The sequence below is a fragment of the Haliaeetus albicilla genome, chromosome 7 (genome assembly GCF_947461875.1).
Source record: "Haliaeetus albicilla chromosome 7, bHalAlb1.1, whole genome shotgun sequence".
Taxonomy (NCBI): Eukaryota; Metazoa; Chordata; class Aves; order Accipitriformes; family Accipitridae; genus Haliaeetus; species Haliaeetus albicilla.
This window is the reverse complement of record NC_091489.1, coordinates 2,387,992-2,409,374: the sequence shown is the minus strand read 5'-3', so window position 1 is coordinate 2,409,374 and position 21,383 is coordinate 2,387,992. Positions and strand designations below refer to the sequence as shown.

The 21,383-nt window shown below is 59.2% G+C and overlaps 2 protein-coding genes across 2 annotated transcripts; one reads left to right on the top strand and one right to left on the bottom strand.

The window, feature by feature from the left end:
• The first annotated feature begins 431 nt into the window (after positions 1-431).
• MRPL45 (mitochondrial ribosomal protein L45) lies at positions 432-4,637 on the top strand. Its single transcript, XM_009921368.2, has 8 exons — positions 432-546; positions 794-992; positions 1,461-1,578; positions 1,977-2,075; positions 2,716-2,764; positions 2,996-3,145; positions 3,230-3,403; positions 3,911-4,637. Exons 1-8 carry the CDS (start codon positions 490-492, stop codon positions 3,968-3,970), a joined length of 906 nt encoding a protein of 301 aa, XP_009919670.2. The 5' UTR covers positions 432-489; the 3' UTR covers positions 3,971-4,637.
• Positions 4,638-5,703: 1,066 nt separating this feature from the next.
• GPR179 (G protein-coupled receptor 179) lies at positions 5,704-20,224 on the bottom strand. Its single transcript, XM_069786470.1, has 11 exons — positions 19,144-20,224; positions 18,157-18,265; positions 17,104-17,206; positions 16,745-16,941; positions 16,473-16,541; positions 15,950-16,059; positions 15,631-15,869; positions 15,044-15,182; positions 14,738-14,843; positions 14,498-14,644; positions 5,704-14,163 (listed from the first exon to the last, which is right to left on the bottom strand). Exons 1-11 carry the CDS (start codon positions 19,983-19,985, stop codon positions 7,528-7,530), a joined length of 8,697 nt encoding a protein of 2,898 aa, XP_069642571.1. The 5' UTR covers positions 19,986-20,224; the 3' UTR covers positions 5,704-7,527.
• Between the last annotated feature and the right edge of the window lie 1,159 nt (positions 20,225-21,383).

Sequence of the window (21,383 nt, the reverse complement as noted above, 5' to 3'; positions counted from 1 at the left end):
CCGACTGCTGCTGCGCCCGGTGCCGAGCTGAGCTACCGGGGGGGCTGCGCAGGTCCCCGGGAACACCGGAGGGGGGGGGTCTGCAGGTCTAGGGGGGACACACACAAGTGGGTGCGACCCCCCCCAGCACCCCCTGCATGGGGCGGTGCGGGGGGGTCCCTCGCCTGTCGCATATGGCACTTGGGGGGGACCCAGCACCCCCTTTCTCGGTGCGCGGGGGGGGGTCCTGGAGCCCGCTGCAGGACACCGGACCCCCTCCCCCGCACTGCACCACCCACCGGGGTCGCCCCGCCGCGCGCTGCCCGCGCCGCCGCGCGCTCGTGGGCGGAGCCTCCCCCCGGCCCCCGCTCCGCAGCCGATGGAATTTTCCACTCGCCGCCGCGGCGCGGGCTCCCGCCGGCCCCGCCCCCTCCGCGCGCGGCACGCTTCGGCCCCGCCCCTCCCCGCGTCGGCCCCTCCCACGTCCCGGCGGGCTGCGCGGTGGGAAAGATGGCGGCCGCCATGAAGACGGGCTTGGGCAGGCTGGGCCTGCGGGTGTGGTGGCAGGTGGGGCCCGGGAGCGGAGTTAGGAGGGACGGAGGGGAACGGGCTGAGGAGCTACGGGATAACGGATGTGGGGAGTCAGGGACGAGGGAATATGGGGAGGGCCCTGGGACAGGGAGGGCTACCAGTAGTGGCATTAGGTGTACAGCTGCTCTGCGTTTGGGAGATGTGGAGGGAAATAAATCAAGATGTTGGTGGTGTTTCTTGGCCGTTGGGCTAAGTCCGTGGCTCTGTTATTTCTCTTCCTTAGGCTGCGGAGTCCATGCTCCGTCCTGCTGGAGCAGCTCCGGCCTGTCTTGTTGTCCCAGTGAGAACGAAGAAGAAGAGGTTTTATGTCCCTGAATGGGCCAGGGAACTGTCCCCTGAAGAGAAGGAGAAGAGACTCAGATCTTCGGGGATAGTATTTCCTGAGGAACATATAGAACGGACTTTCTACTTGGCCTGCACAGGTGCTAGAAAGTTTGCTTTGGTCTCTTCTCAAGGGCAAAACTAATACAAAGTAGCAGCATGGAGCACTTAGCCTAGGTGTGACCATGCTGTCTGCAATAGACTGAACTATGTACTCTGCTTGCTGGTGAGGGGTAGCAGCTGCCCTGCTTTACCTTGGAAGCGTGTCAGGCTGTTGGCCCCTTCATACCTAGGGACAGGGAATAGCAAGGGAGGTCACGTTCCCTGCTGCTGAACATGTCTTCTCCTAACCTGGGCTGTATGGATGAGGAGAGCAGATAGCAGGCACCTGTCACTGATGACAAGCTGTGTTAGACTAGCGATTCTTTGGCTGCTCATATTTCATCTTACAAACGTTTTCAGTGAGGAATCCTACTACTCCAGCCCCCGGCAGCTAAGGTGCTGCCTCTTTGTTTCTTTCATTGTGCTGTTTTTGAGCCTCCCCCTGACCTTTCTCCTCTCTCCTGCAGCTGATATTATAGACCCTTATGTCCCTCCTGAGGGCGATGCCCGCTTGACTTCCCTATCCAAAGATGGACTGAAGCAAAAGGTGGAGAAGCTGAGGCAGACCGCTGCCTCCCAGCTAGCGTACGTACCTCCTTTTTAATTAGTCTGTGGTGCAGAAGTTTTGCTCAGTTCTCTCTTGCAGTGGTGAGATGGCATGTTTTGTTTTCTACCCGCTTCTTCCACTGTTGCTGTTGTACCACTTAATCAGGAGTCCCTGGTGTGAGAATGAATGCAAGGCACATCCTGGTGTGAATGGATACAGTGTGCACTCATTTTCTTGAGGATTCTTTGGGTTTGCAGCGCTATTGTCTGTTTTACGAGCACCTAGAGGTTATGTCTCAGTGGGGAGTCTCCAGTTCTCAGTTGCTCTCTGGTAAGAGCTGGGCTTGAACCAGATGAGATCGCTGTCATCATCGGAAACATGCAAGGTGGTTCCAAGTTGTTCTTTACTTACTGTAGAGCTCTTTTTGTCTTTTCAGTCTGCGGAAGGTAAAAGATCATGATCCAGATTTCAGCACTAAAACCTTCCCAGAGAAGGCGCAGGAGATATTTATTGAAGCTCACAATTGCCTGGCAAAGTAAGACCCTTCTCTGACTCATGCAGTTGTGTAGGACCTGCTTCTCTTTGCTTATGTGGTCTGTTTTTCTTCCTTGTCTTTCTAATCCTTGTACCTCCTCTGCAACAAGGTCTTTATCTTTTTCTGCCCCCGGTCTCTGTGAAGAGTAGACTGCTGGAGATTTGGTCAGTACCCTCTTGCTTTTGATAATGAAGAGCAGGTTGCAGAAAATTCATCTTGATCTGACCTGCAAGGGAGATGAGCTGTTGCACCACTGGTGTTATCAGCAGATGAGTGGGTGGTTGGTGCTGTCAGAATCACGCTGCAGGAAGTTGTTTGGCTATGAAATGATACTCCATTGGCGTCCTCCGCTTTCCAGTAATAGAACAGATTTCAAAACTGCATCATTCTTGGTTACAATTCCAAACATCAATAAAACATTTGGGTCATAACTAGCTTCCGAAGGATGTTGTTGTGTCTTTCCCTGAAGTTTTGACAACCAGCTTGCGTTCACGTTCTGATTTCGTGCTGAGATCACAGCTGAGTATTTTGCTTTTTCTTTTTTGCCAGTAGATTGTGTGTCTTCTGGGGAAGCAGGAATTTGTGAGTAAGCCTCTTTACAATATGTGTATTCAAGTAACCAGGTGTGTTTCGCTTGCAGTTTTAACAAGCAGAAACTTCACTCCCTGGTGACAGAGCGGTGCTACCCGGTAAGTGTTTATCAGCATGTAGCGTGTCCTTGGTCTCTTCCATGGTCTTTAAGGCTCTCTAAACCTGATTGTCTGTCTCATTTTTTTTCTGGATACAGTAAAGACAGAGCTGGGAGGGAAAGCACAAGTCTAAGTAATAGCTAATGAATCAATGCTTCATTGTATATAGTAGTTTGCTTGTCATTCAATTCACATCCTAATTAAGTTGGTGTTTACTTTTTTTCTTTATAGGAAATGGTCCGTGGGAACAGGTACAAGACCATCCGGTGGAGTTTTGTGGAGTCGCTGGAGCCTCCAAGAGTGGTTCATGTCCGATGCGACAGCATTGTGAATCGAGGCAACCTGTACGGCCAGGTGACAGTGCGGATGCACACACGGCAGGTACATCCCCTCGTGCCCCTTTTGTTTCCCAACTGACTCCAACCTGCTTCCAGTCCAAGATACATTTCTTGGCTCTTTTTACAGACTCTGGCAATCTATGACCGCTTTGGGCGGCTGATGTATGGTGGGGAGCAGGTACCCAAGGACGTTTTGGAGTATGTTGTGTTTGAGAGGTACTTGGTCAACCCATATGGCACATGGAGGATGCATGGCAAGATTGTTCCAGAGTGGGCTCCACCAAAGGACCCCATTGTTAAGGTAATGCCACCAGGAAAAGGCACCAGCATGGTGGTCTGTGCCCATGAAGCATAGATCCCTAGTTAGTTCTGGACAAAACCAAAGCTGAGCTTCCTGTAACAGGAAAATGGTGGATTAATCTGCAAGCAGACCTATTTATTAATGTGGCATTATCAGCCTGTAATAGGAGGCTGAGGGCATTTGACACGTATGTGATAATTTAGGGGGTTACTGCTCCCTGTACATAGCCTGGCAAAGTGATGCAGGTGCTCTGTCTTCCTGTGTTACTAAAAACAGGTCCTAGAGACGAAGGAAGTGAGAACTATAGTGTAGTACAAGGCATGTCATCCCATTCCCCCTCTGTGTCCTCCCCCATGCTGCTGCCATCTGGTCACTTTCCTGTGTGAGGCCTTTGCGGTGCCAGAACTCCCTGCTCACCCTTTCTCACGCTCTGTAACAGGAAGAATTCCTGTTACAGTAGTTCAGAGCAGCTCTGCATCGTGCTGATTTTGTTCCTTGCTTTTTCAGACGGTGATGATTCCTGGCCCAACCTTGGATCCCTCACAAGAGTATGAAGAAACAAAGTAGGAAGTTCCAGAGCCTCTACAGAGGCAGCAGTGCAAACAACCCTGAAGGGAAGAAGTGGAGAATGTCTGTGGAGGTAGCGGGTTGGATATGACTGCCTTTCCAGTGAGCAGTCAACAAACAAAGCGGCTTCAGAAATGGACTCCAGTCACTAAGAAGTTGTCTTTAAAGGAGCAAGAGGGGCCTGGGACAGGGATTCAGATGAGCTCTGAGAATAGCTTTGCTCTGTCCAAGTAGACTTAGTGTGCTGCAGCTTAACCCTCTCTGTGTTTCTGTGAAGACGAGAAGCCTGTTCTTTTCAGGACCGCCCTCTAGGCTAATCTCTGTCCTGAACTTGTGTTGTGAGAGTCCTTGGCAGCAGGAGTCTGTCCAGACATGGGATATTTGCTGCTTCCATGGGAAGTGTTATAGACCTGGTGGGCTTTCATTAAAACTTGCAGCAGTAGGTGTTGGCACTGTCTTCTCCCATCCTCCTTCCCTGTCTGAACTGATTCCCAGGCTTCTTTTTTTTAACTGAAAACAGGGACAAGCAGCAAGCACACTTTAAATAAAATTCTTCTGGGTGGGTACTGCAGTTGGACTCCTGCTGAATGGGTGTTTGTTAATGGCCAAGCTTCCCAAAGGGGCTGCAGCACAGCAGCGATAATTTAATAAAATTTTTAACTCCTAAGGTCAGCGTTTGTGTCAACCAATGCCTTCTTGAAAGGCAGCATTTCTCATAGCTGATGGGTTTTGGTGCATTTGTTACAGACGCTCATGGATTCAGCGACAGGATGTTGTAAGTGAGTGGCTGGCACCATCCTGTGGACATGATGACATTCGCATCAGGTCCCCTGGTTTTGCAGGCTGTGTGGGTCGGGAAAACACATACACAGAGATTGCCTTTTTCCGTGGCTGGGAGTAAGCCAGTGAGTCTGCTAATCTGTTCTTGCTCTGTTTTGCTCAGATAAGTTCCATTTACTTCTAGTCACAGAGCAAAATACTCACTGGTCATCAAATAACAAAGCATTTTCTTTTTCAACCTTGTCTTGCTTTTTAACTCAGCCATTTTCCAGAGCTTGCAAGAGTCAAGTGTGGGGTTTTTTTTCCTTCCTTGAAAGAGATTTTACAGAGTGTGCTGTAAAAGAGTTATGGCTCCTTATGCTTGCAGAGTTGTTCAGTGTTTCTTGTGAATGATGTTCTTTTGAAAGGGCAGAATATCATCTTTATGCTCTGTTAGGAGAGGAGCCAGCGATGGAATCCCTTTCATCTTTTTGGAAATCAGAGGGGTGTCACAATCTGTCTGCCTTTCCTGAAAGAACCTACTATATTGAGCCTTCTGCCTACGCTTCATTCATGAGCTGAAGAGAGATTCAGTGCTCCAGCATATGCGAGCTGGGCTAGGAGCTAAAATAAATTAGTGAGAACTGCCTGGTTTGTGTCTGGTGTGACTGAGGCAGCTTACAAGCAGGTATGGACGTGACTCCTCAACCAAGACCTACGGACAAGGTTCTTCAGCTCTGGCTCTGAATGAAAAGGGTGTTTTCTGGTGGCGTAGCTGCTTTTCTGGGAGAATGGCCTTTCCTTCCAGTCTAGCAGTGTGTGGCTCCCCATCTCCTTTGCCAATATTGAAACCTCTGCAGCTGAACTACTTCTGTTCCTGGACTTCCTTCACAGCCTCACTGCTTTCTGTTGTACCTCTTCCTTGAACTTATTTAGTGTCTTGCCCACACCCCATAAATCAGCTGCTAAGTGTGCACTCTGTAGATAATACTTTTTATTTTCTGTATGTACACTTACTTACACAATTGGATGATTGACATTCAGCGCCGAAGACCACTGACAGCACACTACAGCAATGCCACTTTTTGAGGAGAGTGGAAGTAAACCACAAAGTATCGGCAGGATGAGCCCTGAGCCCCAGCCTTGCATGGAGATCAGAGGGACAACCAAAACCTTCACTTCTGCTGTCGCTGTTTTTATTTGCTGGCATCTAAGCGGAGCAGAGGGACAAACCAGGGGAGACTGGAGGCTTTGTTGTTTCCCAGCTGCTGCCTTCCTGACCCTGAGGCTTCTCCCCATGCTTATGGCCGCTTCCCTTCCCTTGTGCATTTGCGAGTGGGTGGGCTGGAGTAATGGCAAACCAGGACCCCTGTCCGATGCTCTGGAGATCGTAGTGCCTCTGCGGTCTCAGCATCTTCTCTGTCATACAGGAGTCTGTTTGCATCTCTGCCCCAAAGGAATGGGTCTTGCAAATACAGGGAGAAGTTGACATGTGGGATGGCAAAAGGCATCCAGCACTTCTACAGATGGGCTGTAAAAGTGGAGGTTTGCTAGTGCCAGTGGAAGTGTTGGAAAAACCTCTCATGTGATGGGAAGGTGAGCCCTGCGCATGTTTGCACACATGCTGAACAGACACACATGCACACACGGTACGAGTGAAGAAGAAACGAATAACAACAAAGTGCTTTGAAAAGTTAGTGGCATTGTTAGTTAAGACAAACACCTTTACAGCTGAGTTGCTGCAAGAGTTAGAAGTGTAGCAGTGCTGTGAAGTTAGTCAGGAGGTTAGTAGCAGGAGTACCTATCTCAGCCTTTGTGGATGCGGAGGTTTCTAAAAGCAGAGCAGTGGAGCGGCCTGAAGGTTGGTTTATCCCACCCAGGTCAGGTGATGGAACAGAGATGGTGGTGGGCATCGCCAAAGCGCAGTGTTCAAGCACTGGGCTGGCATCGCTGGACTGAAACGGAGCAGAAGGGTTTGCTTTGCGTATGTGGAAGTCCTGTAGCTGGCTCAGTGACTTCAGAGGACATTTAAAAATAAATGACTTTGTATCAAGGAAGCAAAATGTGTCGTGGGGCTGGCTGGGAGTAACGGCTCTTTATCCTAGGCTTCGGAACCTGCCTGGTCCTAGCCATGCTTACAGAAACCAGCCTGGCTTAAAATGGAGGTGACAGCAGCACTGGGGGAGATCAGCTGGGCTGCAGGAACTCTGGAAAGCTGTTTTCCTCCCAATCGCATTGTTGCTGCCCTTAGTTTGACTCTCCCCTTGTTTGAGTGTCCAGCTTGCTGAGGCTGCAGTACTGCATATTTCAGGGTGCCAGGCAAGCCGTTCCTTGATGTGCTGGAGGCACAAACCTCCCAGTGTGGTAGGAGGACATTCAACTGGAGAGCTTGTGGGCAAGCATCTGTAGCTAGCAAGCTGCAGCTTTGTGTCTGCTGTGTTGGTGGAAGCGAACAAGGCTGGCACCATGGGTCTTTTAATGTATTTGGGTGCTCTGCTTGGACCAACTACCTGTGGGTAAATGATGGGTGGCATTTGCTGGCTACTGCCTGGCTTGAGTGCTTTGATGAAGGCAGGAGATGTTAATTTTCCCCTTGCTGCGTTGGTCCCCAAGCCTGGCTGGTTGATGGCCACCACTGGAGCCTGCTGGGAGTGTGGCCATGCCGTTGGCTTTGGTGGACACTTCTGTCCCTGTCCAGGCTGTGCAGGTAGGCAGCAGCTTTCAGCTCGAGACTTTCTGTTCATGAAAGCTGTGTCTGCACCTGGCTGGTGGCCGGATGGAGGGAACTACTCGTGGTCCTATGGGCAGACATCGGTTTTGGTTTCACTCACACCCCTGTCTCCATCCTGGGGGCTCACCCCAGCTCTGCCCTGCCTGTGGAGGGTCAGGGTGGGATCAATGCTCTCCACCTCCCACGGACACACCTCGGCGGTTTTCCTCGTGTCTGTGTTGGTCTTGTCAGATGCTGGCAGAGCCTCTTCTGTTTCCCAGGGACAAACTTCAGCTACGCTAGTGCCTGGGCTGGGGCTGCTGCCCGCCGCAGGAGCCGTGCTCGCTCCCCAAGGCAGTGGCTCTGCCCTGGGGCTCCGTGGGGGCTGGATGCCTGGCAGGATGCGGCACAGGGGCTTATGCTCAGCCTCGCCGTCAGATCTGCCCTTGGATTTTTTCAGCAGGACTGTTGCAGACACGGTGCTGGCTCCTGCCACCAGCTTTGACTTTCCCATCCCAATGGTGGATGCTCTGTCAGCTCCCCGTGGGTGCACGCCGGGTTTGAAGCTTCCCTTCTCTGAGCTGGTGGGCTCTACTGCTTCCCAGGGGCAAATATCAGATTTCCTGCTCTCTGTGCTGTCGGACTTCTTGGATGGCTCTTTCCCTGTAGCGGTTTTGAGGGAGAGCTCCTCTGTGCCCAGGCTCTCCCAGGGGCAGATGGCCTCGCACTCACTGCTCCCCTTCTCTGGTGGTTTGGAGGCACCTGCTTTTTTCGGTGGGAGGTTTGCCTTACCCGGGGCTGCTCCTTTTTCTAGCAGAGGTGCAGCCACCTCCCAGGGGCAGATTTCTGCTTTATCACTGGATTCAACCTCCTGAGCCTCCCAAGGACAGACCTCTGCCTTCAGGCTCTCCACGCTCTGGGATTTCTTTGAAGGCGATTTGGGCAGCGCTGGGCTCCCGGTGCGGGGTTTTTCTGGGGGCTGCTCTGTGCCCAAGCTCTCCCAGGGACACACGGCTTCTCGCTCGCTGCTGCCCTTCTCCAGGGATCTCACCGGGCTGGCAAGCGCTGCCTGGCGCGTGATGCGCTTGTCCCCCTTTGAACCCCCCCCAGCACCCAGCTTTGCCTTTGGTGGATCGGAGGGAGGTGCAGCCATCTCCCAGGGACAGATTTCTGCTTTATCGGTGGCTTCAAGCTCCTGAGCCTCCCAAGGGCAGACCTCTGCCTTCAGGCTCTCCACGCTCTGGGATTTCTTTGAAGGCGATTTGGGCAGCGCTGGGCTCCCGGCGCGGGGTTTTTCTGGGAGCTGCTCTGTGCCCAGGCTCTCCCAGGGGCAGATGGACTCACGGTCTCTGCTTGCTTTCTCCTTCTTTCCAGACGTGCTGTCTACACTCTCCCTCAAGAGACCATGACTTGTAGAAGGGCTTTTGCTCACTGTGGACAGAGCATCTTTGTCCTGTCTTGATTTCTCTTTACTTAATGGTGGAGCAGGTGCCTCCCAGGGGCAGATTTCTGCTTTATCACTGGATTCAATTTCCCAAGGACAGACCTCTGCCTTCAGGCTCTCCACGCTCTGGGATTTCTTTGAAGGCGATTTGGGCAGCGCTGAGCTCCCAGCACGGGGTTTTTCTGGGGGCTGCTCCGTGCCCAAGCTCTCCCAGGGACACACGGCTTCTCGCTCGCTGCTGCCCTTCTCCAGGGATCTCACCGGGCTGGCAAGCGCTGCCTGGCGCGTGATGCGCTTGTCCCCCTTTGAACCCCCCCCAGCACCCAGCTTTGCCTTTGGTTGATCGGAGGGAGGTGCAGCCACCTCCCAGGGACAGATTTCTGCTTTATCGGTGGCTTCAACCTCCTGAGCCTCCCAAGGACAGACCTCTGCCTTCAGGCTCTCCACGCTCTGGGATTTCTTTGAAGGTGATTTGGGCAGCGCTGGGCTCCCGGCGCGGGGTTTTTCTGGGAGCTGCTCTGTGCCCAGGCTCTCCCAGGGGCAGATGGACTCACGGTCTCTGCTTGCTTTCTCCTTCTTTCCAGACGTGCTGTCTACACTCTCCCTCAAGAGACCATGACTTGTAGAAGGGCTTTTGCTCACTGTGGACAGAGCATCTTTGTCCTGTCTTGATTTCTCTTTACTTGGTGGAGCAACTGCCTCCCAGGGACAGATTTCTGCTTTATCAGTGGCTTCAACCTCTTGAGCCTCCCAAGGACAGACCTCTGCCTTCAGGCTCTCCACGCTTTGGGATTTCTTTGAAGGTGATTTGGGCAGCGCTGGGCTCCCGGCGCGGGTTTTTTCTGGGGGCTGCTTCATGCCCAGACTCTCCCAGGGACACATCTTGACCTTTGTGCTCCCCATGGTCATCACTTTCTTGGCGGTCGCTTTTAGCAGCTCTGTGCTCCTTGTGCTATACCTCGTGGAGGAGCCCTCTGTGTCCAGGCTCTCCCAGGGACAGATGGACTCACGGTCCCTGCTTGCTTTCTCCTTTCCAGACGTGCTGTCTACAATCTCTTTCAAGAGACCATGACTTGTAGAAGGGCTTTGGCTCGCTATGGACAGAGCATCTTTGTCGTGTCTTGATTTCTCTTTACTTGGTGGAGCAGCCGTCTCCCAGGTGCAGATTTCTGCTTTATCACTGGCTTCAACCTCCTGAGCCTCCCAAGGACAGACCTCTGCCTTCAGGCTCTCCACGCTCTGGGATTTCTTTGAAGGCGATTTGGGCAGCGCTGGGCTCCCGGTGCGGGGTTTTTCTGGGGGCTGCTCTGTGCCCAAGCTCTCCCAGGGACACACAGCTTCTCGCTCGCTGCTGCCCTTCTCCAGGGATCTCACCGGGCTGGCAAGCGCTGCCTGGCGCGTGATGCGCTTGTCCCCCTTTGAACCCCCCCCAGCACCCAGCTTTGCCTTTGGTTGATCGGAGGGAGGTGCAGCCACCTCCCAGGGGCAGATTTCTGCTTTATCGGTGGCTTCAAGCTCCTGAGCCTCCCAAGGGCAGACCTCTGCCTTCAGGCTCTCCACGCTCTGGGATTTCTTTGAAGGTGATTTGGGCAGTGCTGGGCTCCCGGCGCAGGGTTTTTCTGGGAGCTGCTCTGTGCCCAGGCTCTCCCAGGGGCAGATGGACTCACGGTCTCTGCTTGCTTTCTCCTTCTTTCCGAATGTGCTGTCTGCAATCTCTTTCAAGAGACCATGACTTGTAGAATGGCTTTGGCTCGCTATGGACAGAGCATCTTTGTCCTGTCTTGATTTCTCTTTACTTAATGGTGGAGCAGGTGCCTCCCAGGGGCAGATTTCTGCTTTATCACTGGATTCAATTTCCCAAGGACAGACCTCTGCCTTCAGGCTCTCCACGCTCTGGGATTTCTTTGAAGGCGATTTGGGCAGCGCTGGAGTCCTGGCATGGGTTTTTTCTGGGAGCTGCTCTGTGCCCAAGCTCTCCCAGGGACAGACCTCCTCCTTTATGCTCTCCACACTCTGGGATTTCTTGGACTCAGCTTTTGAATTCTCCAGGCTTTTCCTAGGGAGCTTTGCAAAGATCCCGGTGTCCCTGTGCTCTGAGCCATGGCCACCCATCTCTGCCAGTTTTGCTTTGATATCTTCAAGTCTTCCAGATCCTGGTTTGGTTTTCCCTTTGGAAGTCCCATGTGTGTCCTGACTCGGTCTCTCTTTCCCCAGTGGAGCTGCAGGCTCTTCCCAAGGGCAGATTTCTGTTTTAGCAAGAGGCTCATCTTCTACTTCCCATGGACAAATGTTGGCCTTTTTGCTGTCAATGGTTCCTGCTTGCTTCACTGATGTTTTGGGCAGAGCTAGGTGTTTTGCTGTGAGCCCTGTGCCAGGCTGCTCCGCACCTTCCCCGGGCTGGGAAGATCCCCACTGGCTGCTCCCCTTGTCTGCAGCCAGAGCTGTCTCTCCCGTGCCCCTCAGGGCCACTCTCTGTGAGGAAATCCCTTTCTTCATTTGGGAAATTTTACCATCATCTAATTTCCCTGCATCGGATAAGGCTGTTCCCTCTAAGCAAAGCTCAGAGCTTTTGGGAGCAGGTTTCGATGGGGGTTCTTCGCTGCTGGTGCTGCCCCAGGGCTGGCTGGGCACTTGCAGGCTGCTCCGGCTCTCCTGTGCTCTCAGCAAACCCAGTGATTTTGGTCTGATGCTCTCTCCTTCCTGCCTCTCTTTCTCCAGCTGAGCCCCCTCCATGTCCCAGGGGCAGATTTCTGCTCTGACAGTCTTTCCCCCGTCCCCGGTCTCCCACGGACAAACCTCAGCCCTCTTGCCCTCCACACTGCTTGACTTCTCCAAAGCCACTTTCAGCAGCTCTGGGCTTTTTGCTAGCGGTTTCTCCATGCCCAGCTCTTCCCTGGGGTGGCCAGCATCCACCTCGCTGCTGCCCTTCCCCGGGGCTCTTCCCGGCCCCCAGTGCTCACCCCCGCTCTCTTCCCAGGGGCAGATTTCTATTCTAATGCTGGAATCTGCCTGAGTTTCCACAGGACAGACCTCTGCCTGCCTGCCCGTTGCCCTGCTGGCTTTCCCCACTGCAGCCGGGGCCACTTCTGTGCTCCGGCTCCTTGGGGGGACCCTCTCGGTGCCCCAGCTCCCCCCGGGACTGAGGGGCTCAGGCTGGCTGCTCCCCTTCTCCAGCACCTTGGCTGGTCTCTCCTCGCCCAGTGGGACCCCTCTCTCCTCCCGGGAAACAATTGCCTCCTGACGCAGCAAGGCTCCTCTTGCTGCTGGGATGCCCGGGGCTTCCCGGGAACAAACCTCAGCCCTCAACTTCTCAGCAGCCGCTCTCTCCACACCGGTGGTGGACGGGTGGGGGCTGCTCGCGATGGGTTTTGCATGTGGCTGCTCCACCTCTGTGCGGTCCTGGGGATGGAGGGACCTGCTGCTCTCAAGCCCTTCAGCTGGCCTGGCCCCCTGTTCCTTTGGTGCGATCAACCTCACAATGGCTGCAGGAGCATCCTTTCCCGGCTCGGCCATGGCAACCTTGGCCCCTGGCTGGGGACATATCTGTGTTTTCCCACTGTCGGCCACCGCCGGGGTTTCCTGGGGATATTCAGCTCCTTCTTGGTGGCCAACACCACGTGGGACTTTATGCCCCCCTGAGGGTGGCTCTGGGCCCCCACTAGCATCTCCATCCCCCTGGAGAGCGCTGGGCTTCTCTGCCAGATTCTCACCATCGCCTGTCCCCGGGGCTGGGCTGTCCCACTGTCCTTCTGTCCCACCATCCCCCCAGCCTGCAGCTTCCCAGGTGGTGCCGGCATTGTTGTTGTGCTGGCAGGGGACCACGTCCCCCTGCCACAGGTGGGCGGTGGGCTCGCTGCTGGGCCTCTGCCTGCTCCATTCAGGGCTTTTGGCGGCAGGGTCTTGGCTAATCCCCCCGAGGGACACAACTGACATCTCTGCCAGGCCAGGCCTCTCCCTCCTGCTGCCCCCCTCCCACTCGCGCCCCTTCTTCCTGAGGCTCCCCTCACCCTCCCTCTTCCCCCTCAGGATGCTTTTCCCCCTGGAGCGATTGAAGGCTTTGATGGCGAGTCCCAGGCCCCGGAGGGAGGTCTTCTGGGAGGATGGCTTGAGGCTGGAGGGGGTGGCCGCTGTGTCACCGGGGGTCCCCGAGTCTGCTGCCTCGGCAGCTTTTTGCTTCTGGCTCAGGATCTCCTCCTGGACCAGCTCCCAGGGGCAGACCTGTGCCGGGATGGAGGCTGAGGTCAGCAGCCTGCCCTTCCCCACCGGGGGGGACGCATGCCCCAGCTTTTCCTCTGCAGATCCCTCTGGTGTCCTCTCTGGCTCTCCTGCCTGTGCCGGGGAATCCGCAGGCAACTCCGCTGGCTCCGGGCTGTCACCGGCCGGCGCAGCGTGCTGCCCCAGGCTCTGGTAGCGGACTGGGGGTGGCGGGGGGGTCCTCCTCACCGTCACCCGCACCCGGCCCGGGAGGTGGGAGCTGTCGATGCTGATGCTCTTGATGGGCGCGTAGGTAACATGCTTCTGCACCTTGCCATCGCCCACGGTGGACGTGTCCTTCTGGAGGCATCCCTCGGCAGGGCTGGAGCTGGCTGGCAGGAGGGCATCAGCTGCACCGGGGATTTGGGGCTTCTCGGCTTCCTTGGGGACCGTGGGGTGCTCCGAGGACAGGGCAGAGAGGTGCCGGTTGGCGTACCGCTCCTGCCGCGCAGCTCGGCTGGCGGCGAGCAGAGCCTCTTCCCGTGCACCGGCGATGACGCTGAGCGACTTCTGCAAAGGGGCTGCGCGGGGCGAGGGGGGCTGCTGCCCGTGCCCCGCCAGGTTGTGGGTGCTGGCTGACTTGCACACGAGTGGGGCGGCATCGAGGGACTCGCTGTCGGATTGCTCCAAGGTCGTCTCTGCCATCGTCTTCCTCCCCGGCGTGGGCTCCCCGGGGGGACCACGGATGGGCAAGCTTTCCCAGGGCTCCTGCGCAGGACCCTCGGTGCTGCAGGACTTGCGCGGGGCTGCGGCACGGCGCCGGGAACCGTCATCCCGCATCCGCAGGCTGGCGCCGCCGGCGTCGGGGAGCCGCTTGGCCGAGGAACCGCGGCGTGCCGGGGTGCCCACCCGTTCCCCTCCGCCGCTACGGCGTGCCGCGGCCTCGGGCAGCTCGGCGAGGCGGCGCACGATGGAGCGGCCCAAGCTGCGGCGGGTGCTGCGCTTCTTGGGGAGGTGGGGGTTGTTGGCTGCCATCTTCCGCCTCTTGTGCACCTCCAGCTGGGAGTAAAGCTTCTTCAGCTCCTCCTGCGCGCCGCGGGTTGGGGGGACGCGGCAGAGAGAGGGGAGAGAGGAGAGCACGTACGACGGGACTGCACGGGGGCTGCGGCTGGGACGACCCCACAAAGCCCCGGCTTGGCCCCTAGAGCCAGGCTGTCCCCATGTCCCCAAGCCCCTGCGCTGCCCGTCCCTCCGACCCAGGAGATGCAGCAGGTTGCCCCCCACACCGTGGCAGTTCACCCTGCACCCCCTTCTCCCTCCCCTCTGCTTTGCATCAAGAGAAAGATTGCAAAAGGCACCTCTTACTCTGCGCGGGGCTGCATAGCTAGCGTCAAAAGAAGGTCCTGAGTGTGCCACCCACCCGAATATCATCGGGGTCAAGACTGTGCTTGCTCCAGGCGGACGCGATGCTGCTGTTCAAGCAGGAGCCCGAGTGCCGCATGTCCAGCTCGTCCTCGTAGACCTCGGCCGCGATCTCCTCCCGCAGCGGCGAGCCAGCGTGGAGGAACTGGGGGTGGTGAGGGGTGAGTTCGTCGAGGGGTCCCTGAAACGCCGGGGAACCCCAGCCCCTTCTTCCCCGCATCCCTGGGCCGAGCGTTACCTTTGGGATGAAGACCAGCGCCAGGGTCATGGTGATGGTGCTGTGGGTGTGAGCGAAGAAGAGCAGCAGGGTCCAGTCGGGGTGCAGCGATGGGACCATGATGAACCTGGAAGGGGCGAGGAGGGCAGCGCCGGGTCCCGCTGAGGAGCCCACGGCCCCTCTTCCCACCTCCGGACCCCGCAGCCTCCACCTTGCCCAGGGACCCACGCAGGGAATCCGCTGGCTTCAGGGATTTGCTGCTGGTTCCTCCGCATCGATGGGGACAGGAATCTGGGTTCCCAGCCCCCTCGCAGCCCCGCACCCTACCTGACCACGTGGAAGGTGCCCGAGATCATGAGCTCGTTGTGGAGCGCGATCCCCATGTAGCGGGGCTCGTGGAAGGCGGAGGGCACAGTGCGCGTGGCGTAGCACAGGAAGCTGCCCCAGAGCAGAAACAGCATTTCGGCTGTTGGAGAGAGCAGGGAGAGTGATGCTGAGCATCCAGCCCCATTACCCTGCTGGTGTTGGTGTGTTTTCCCGGGTGGCAGCAACGGGTGCTGAGCTGCCCACAGGGATCTCCCTGCCTTGGGGCGCATCCAGCCCAGCACGTTCACCCTGGCTGCTGTCAGCACGTGCCGCAATCAGAGCCGGGTCTGGCGCAGAGCATCCTCCGGCACAGCCGGCCTAAAGGCCACCAGGACTCGCCACCTGCACCGGGGGATTTACCCTGTGCCAGAGCGAGTCCTGGGGATGCTCAGAGGAGAGGGTGGGAGGCAGCTCAGGCACCCCAGCCCTGCTTGCAGGCTCCAGGCAGATTAAACGGACAAAGAAATGAAAACCCCCCATGCCGCATTTACGGGATGGGGTCCTGGGGCTGTGGGGACCCCCCGGAACACTGCGGGGGCTGGTCTCACCGATCACCATCATGTAGTCCCAGCGGTCGTGGCTGCAGATGTAGAAGTGGAGCCCGCGGGCGGTCTGGGTACGGATCACCAGCGGGATGTTCTTGTCAACGTTCTCCAGCATCCCGATGGTCCAGGCTGCCAGGAACCACAGCACCAGGAGCAGGATCAGCCCCAGCATCTTCAGCACCCGCTGGCTCGACACGTAGGGCACCCGCTGGGCCGTGCGGGACAGGAACACCTTCAGCACCCTGCGAGGCGCGGAGGGGTGAGCCCCCAGCCGGTCCCTGCTTTGGGGGTCCCAAGCATCCAGCCCCCCCATCCCAGCTACCTGTACAGCTTGAGGGTGATGGTGCCGTAGACGATGGCGAAGCCGAGCATGCGCACCCAGCGCAGGACGATGCAGCGGAAGATGCTCGGCTTGAAGTACAGGATGAACACCTGGGGCAGCGGGGGAGAGGGGTCGGCGGGCAGCACGGGGCTGGATCCCGCCTGCCGGGGGGGACAGCAAAACACCGGAGCCTGGGAAACCACCCGCTTTTGGGCCAGCCCCGCTGCTGCCCTTCCCCCTTGGCTCTATAGCATCCGCCGCAGCTCTTGCGGGAGGGAGAGGGGATTTGGGCAGGGATTAGTTCCCGCAGCCAGCAGGAGAAAAGGGATTTGGTTTCCCGGGAAGGTTTATACCGCAGCCGACGGGGGCCACGCCAGCAAAATTAACAATTAGGCAGAGTTGTGCTCGTGACCTGCTTGGGGACAGCTCGACGCCCTCACCCGGGGGGCAGCTGGCCAGGCTGCAAACGCTCTTAAACCCCAGCCCAGAGGTTTTCAGCCCCCAGGGCTGGCTGGATACTCACGGGGAAGTAGAGGAGGAGGGACCCGAAGAGGATCATCTCCAGGAGGACGACTCCCGACGCCCGGATCCTCTGCAGGGACAGAGGTGTGAGGGTGCAGCCGAGAGCCTTGGCCAGTGCCCAGAGGGGATGGAGCCAGGGCAGGGAGATCCCCCCGAACGTGCCGGGCTGTGACATCCTTCCCGCTGCTGTGACGTGCCTCCCCGTCCCCGAGAGCCCCCCCTGAGACTGTGGGGATTGGGGATGGGAAGGGAGCAGGACAGGGGATGCCTTGCCTTGCTCCGTCGGAAGTGGTAGGAGACGAGCATGCTGAGGAAGACGGCCAGCATGCAGCAGGCTTGGCAGGAGAGGATGGCTGCCCGCAGCGCCCGATCCTCCTGGATCAGGCAGGGCATGTCGTCCTCGCAGGTGGTGCATCCCTGGCGGCAGGGCCGGCACGCCAGCCGGGACCCCCCGTCTGCCCCCACCGTCCCTGGGGACAGAGCGACAGCCAGGTGAAATCACCGTGTCCCAGGCTTGGCGGTGCTTTCCTTGCCAGGGCACATGCTTGGGCTTCCCAAGGCCCTGGACCCCACTCCTGTAGCCATGTGTCACTGGGTGAAATGGGGACCCCGGGACCGGGAACGTCACCCACCTGCCCGGGCACCGCTGGCAGCTCCGCCGGCCCCGTAAAAGCCCGGCTTGCACCGGCACAAGTACCTCCCGAGGACGAAGCCACGGCTCTCCTGGGGGACACACTGAAGGAGACAGGCTGAGAGGCACGGAAGGGCGAGGGCTCATCCTGCACCCCGTATGCTCCCCGCGGTCCCGCATCCCTCCCGGCACCATGGGCTCCAGCAGCCCCCAGCTCACGGGTACCTGACCCCGCGCTGTCCTCCCCCACACCCAGGAGGAATCAGTGGTTAAACATTTAAGAATTAAAAGCCAAAGCTTGGCCCCCAAATCCCTCCCTAAAACCTAAATGGACACCTAATGCAGCAGAGCGCACTAATCCTGCCCGGCCATGACGGCAGCGGCAGGCAGGGCACTGCTGCCCTAATCCCCCACGGCCTGATCCTGCCCCGAATGGGCTGGGCTGGCAGATTTTCTGGGTATTGTTGTTTTTTTGGAGAGATGCCTGGGAGCAGAGCCCGTCCCTCCGGAGAGCATCGCCCGTGGGTCACTGGCAGGAAAGAGAAACTGGTGACGCCTTTCCCACTTGGGGACAGCTTTTTGTCTTCAGGGTGGGACCCCAATCTGCACTGAGATGGGGGGCTGCGGGGTTTGCCCTGGTTGGGAATGCTGCCGGTCGTGCCGAGCCCTGAAACACGCTCGGGCATCACCGGCTCGCCTGGGTGGGCACCGCTGGAGGGGACTGGGGGCTACTGGTCAGGGCGGTTTGCTCACTGGCTGCCAGCCCCCGGAGCCCGGCCGTCCCCGCGGTGCCTGGGCAAGGAGCAGCCAGGTCACACGTTGCCGCTGGCAGCGGGGAAGGAAGATTTGCACAATAAACCCCTCGGCTGCGGTGCTGAGAGCAGCTGAACGAAGCAGATGGATCGGCTGGGAGAGGATAAAGCTCAGCCCAGAGGGAGGGACACGCGGCAGGGACAGCCCGGCTGGGGGGACAGGGATGGTTCGGTGCGGGGGACCCCCAGCCCTGCCAGGCGAGGGGATGGGGTACAGGGTGCTGGGTGCCGGCGGCCGATACCTGGGTGCTGTTGAGGTCGCAGCGGTGCGTGTCTGCGAACCAGCCCGGCCCGCTGGCGCACTGGTCGATGGTCACGTCTCGCAGCTCGATGTCCACCCGCACGACGCCCCTGTGCAGAGGGACGGGGGTCAGCCCCGGGGGGGCCTCCCCGTGCTCCCCCCGACCCAGCGTGGCCGTGTCCCATTGCTGCCTCTGGGACAGGCAACGGGGGAGGACACGGCCGCGGGGGTGGCTGGTGCTGGTACACGGACTCGTTGGGCAACGCGAAGTGTCAGCAACGTCCCCGGAGCCCCGGTCAGGGATGTCCCCCCTTGGAACCGTGTCTGGGGGAGGTTGGAGCTGGGACAGGGGTAGCAGCTCCTGGGTGTGAATTCTGCCTCTCAAGAGGGGCTTTAATGCAACCCATTGGGAAATAGGTGCTGCTGGGATGGTCCCTGCGTGCCGTCCCTTGTCCCTTGCCCTGCGGGACCAACCCTCTTCCCTGGGTGCCCAGAGGGGGACACGGTTTCCCCCTTGGAAATGGGGTCACGTCTCCTCTCCGGGACAAAAGCCAGTTGTCCCCTTTGCTCCCCAGTGCATCCCGCCGTGGCTCCTCACGCAGGGGTACCGGAGTGCAGCAGGGACCCACCAGCCCAGGGATGCCCCCCCAGTTCAGAGGAGGGGGCCCAGCGCAGCTCACCCACCACCCCCCCCCGGTGCGGCTGTGGTAGGGGGTTCTGGGGGTGTCAGCCCGAGGTGGGCAGCACGGCGATGACCGAGGGGGGACAGGGGTCAGGTCCGCGCCTGTGGACGTGCAAATACCCACGCGTGCGCACGTGCACGGGGACGCAGGCAGGGGGGTGGCACGCTGCCAGCACCCTGTACCACGCTACCTGCGCCCCAGGGCGATGCTTCCCACTGCACCCCCCCAGCATGCCCACGGGGTACCCCCCCAACACTCTTACATGCCCCCCTACCCACCTCCCAACCCCTCCAGGCACCACTTACTTGAACTCAGGGCTAAGATCTGGCTTGAGCCCGTAGAAAGCGGAGGAGAGCGTGACCGCCCAGGCGGGCAGGAACCTGCCGTCCCGGCACTCGAGGAACGGGGGGGACCACCGCACGTGGCCCGGCTCCCCCACGTAGCTATCGCCCCGCTGCCACTTGGGGGTCTCCATGCTGCGCAGGTCATTGCTGAGCACCCGTTTGTGGAGGAGAGGGTTCCGCTGGGACTTGAAGGAGTTGAACCACTCGTTATCCCAGCTGAGGTTTCCGAGGCCGGGAGCGGTGGAGGAGACGTCCTGCAGCAGGATTTCACCGTTCCCTTTGGTAGCCTGCAGCATCAACCGGGGCTTGGCGGCCAGCGGGTGGGCGTCGAGGGCGAGGACCGCCCGGCGCACCCACGGGTGCCCCTCTGCCAGGCTGCGGACCAGCGCCTGGTACCACTCCACGTCCTCGGCCACGCTGGCTTCGCGGATGTCGTTGGTCTGGAAGAGCATGTTGAGGAAGTTGGCGGCGTGGGCCAGAGCCTCGGGGGCGGCACGCAAAGCGGAACGTAGCGCCGGGGGGGGGCCGGGACCGGCTGCCCCCGCCGCGACACCCCGGCTGCAGTTGGCCCGGGCCAGCCTCTGCGCATCGCCCGTCTGCAGGAAAGCCAACGCCGCCGCCGAGCCCTCGGGGTCCCGCGACGATCCCGGCTCCGGCGTGGGCGCCCAGGAGGATGACGGGGCCGGGGACCATCCCGCCGGCCGCGGGGGTCTTTCTTGCGAGTTCTGGCCCCCCGCGAGGACGGTGCCGCGGACCAGCGCCACGTGGAAGCACCAGAACAGCGACCACCGCCACGGCCCCATGGCTGGGGCTCAGCGGAGCCCCCTGGCCCACCGCGGCCCCACCGGCCGGCCCGGGTCAGGCATGGCGGGCACGATGCCCGAGCCGGCCGGGAGCCAGCTCTGCTCCGCAGGGCCGGACTCACGCTCTGCCGCCTGTTTTCTTCCCTCGGCGATGCCGGAGCAGACGTCACCGGCTCCAAAACGTGTTCATCTGCTGGTGCTGTCTGCCCAGAGCCCCCCCCGCCTCGCCTCCGCTCGCCCCCCCGCGCTCCCGCTTGGGCAAACCACCCTGCCGGGGAGCCCCCCGCCCTGAGCTCCGTGGGGACCCCAGCACCCTGACCCCCTTGGGCTGGCCATGATGCAAGCGCATCCTGATGGGAAGCCATGGCAACGGGGCTGGGAATTTTCCTCCCGGCATCCCCCTCCCCGCGGCCCCCTCTGCAGCCGGGGCGAGGGAGGGAGGGGGGAGAGCAGGTCACCCGCTGGTTCCCCATATGGTCCCGGGTTTCGATCCCGCAGTGCCCGGCCCCCCGCCCTGGCCATGGGATGGAAATGGGGGGGGTGGATGGCACACAGGCGGGGTGTCCCTGTGGGGGTGAGGGTGGCGAGTGCGGTATGGGGGTGTGCACGAGCATGGTCCCCCCCTCAAGCTGGGAGATGGTGTCCTGGTTGCAGGGGAGGAAACTGAGGCACGGGAGGCTGCTCAACTCCCCAGTCCCCCCACGGCTGAGGCAACGGTGACTTCCCTCTTCACCAGCCTCCAGGCAGGTGTGGGGGGAGCTGGTCCTCATCCCCTCTCCTCTGGTGGAGCGTGCTGCCTGCCAGAACTGTGCAAGAGCCATAAAAAGTCGTGCAAGAGCTGTGCAAGAACCGTGCAAAAGCTGTGCAAGAGCTGTGCAAAAGCCATGCAAGAACCGTGCAAGAGCCGTTCAAGAGCCGTGCAAGAGCCATGCAAGAGTCGTGCAAGAGCTGAGCAAGAACCATGCAAAAGCTGTGCAAGAGCCGTGCAAGAGCTGAGCAAGAGCTGAGCAAGAACCATGCAAAAGCTGTGCAAGAGCCATGCAAGAGCCATGCAGGAGCCGTTCAAGAGCCGTGCAAGAGCCGTACAGGGCTCGCAGGACGAAGGTGCCGGGCGCCCGTGCCTCAGTTTCCCCAACCTCACCCCGCTGTCCCCGGGGGGGGGGAGCGGGAAGAAAGAGTCCCCTGCCTCGCAGCCGGGGCTGCATCTCCCGACGCCCCGACCTCCACCGCTGCCCCACCGTCCCCACCAACCGTGTGTGTGCCCCCCCCACACCTCCCCTCCAGCCCCGGGGCCGCCCGTGGGTGCGGGATCCCCACGGCCGCGGTGAAGTGGAAGGGGGGAAGGGGGCGGGGCCTCAGCACTGGGCGTGGCTACGCCCGACGGGAAGGCGTGGCTAA

Excerpts from the sequence above, each read along its gene's own strand:
- MRPL45 (XM_009921368.2), top strand. The coding sequence starts at position 490 with ATGGCGGCCGCCATGAAGACGGGCTTGGGCAGGCTGGGCCTGCGGGTG. Across the intron at positions 993-1,460 it reads TTTCTACTTGGCCTGCACAG|CTGATATTATAGACCCTTAT; the intron begins GTGCTAGAAAGT and ends TCTCTCCTGCAG. Across the intron at positions 2,076-2,715 it reads GCTCACAATTGCCTGGCAAA|TTTTAACAAGCAGAAACTTC; the intron begins GTAAGACCCTTC and ends TTTCGCTTGCAG.
- GPR179 (XM_069786470.1), bottom strand. The coding sequence starts at position 19,985 with ATGGGGCCGTGGCGGTGGTCGCTGTTCTGGTGCTTCCACGTGGCGCTG. Across the intron at positions 18,266-19,143 it reads GATCTTAGCCCTGAGTTCAA|GGGCGTCGTGCGGGTGGACA; the intron begins GTAAGTGGTGCC and ends CCCTCTGCACAG. Across the intron at positions 14,645-14,737 it reads CGCTGGTCTTCATCCCAAAG|TTCCTCCACGCTGGCTCGCC; the intron begins GTAACGCTCGGC and ends CACCACCCCCAG.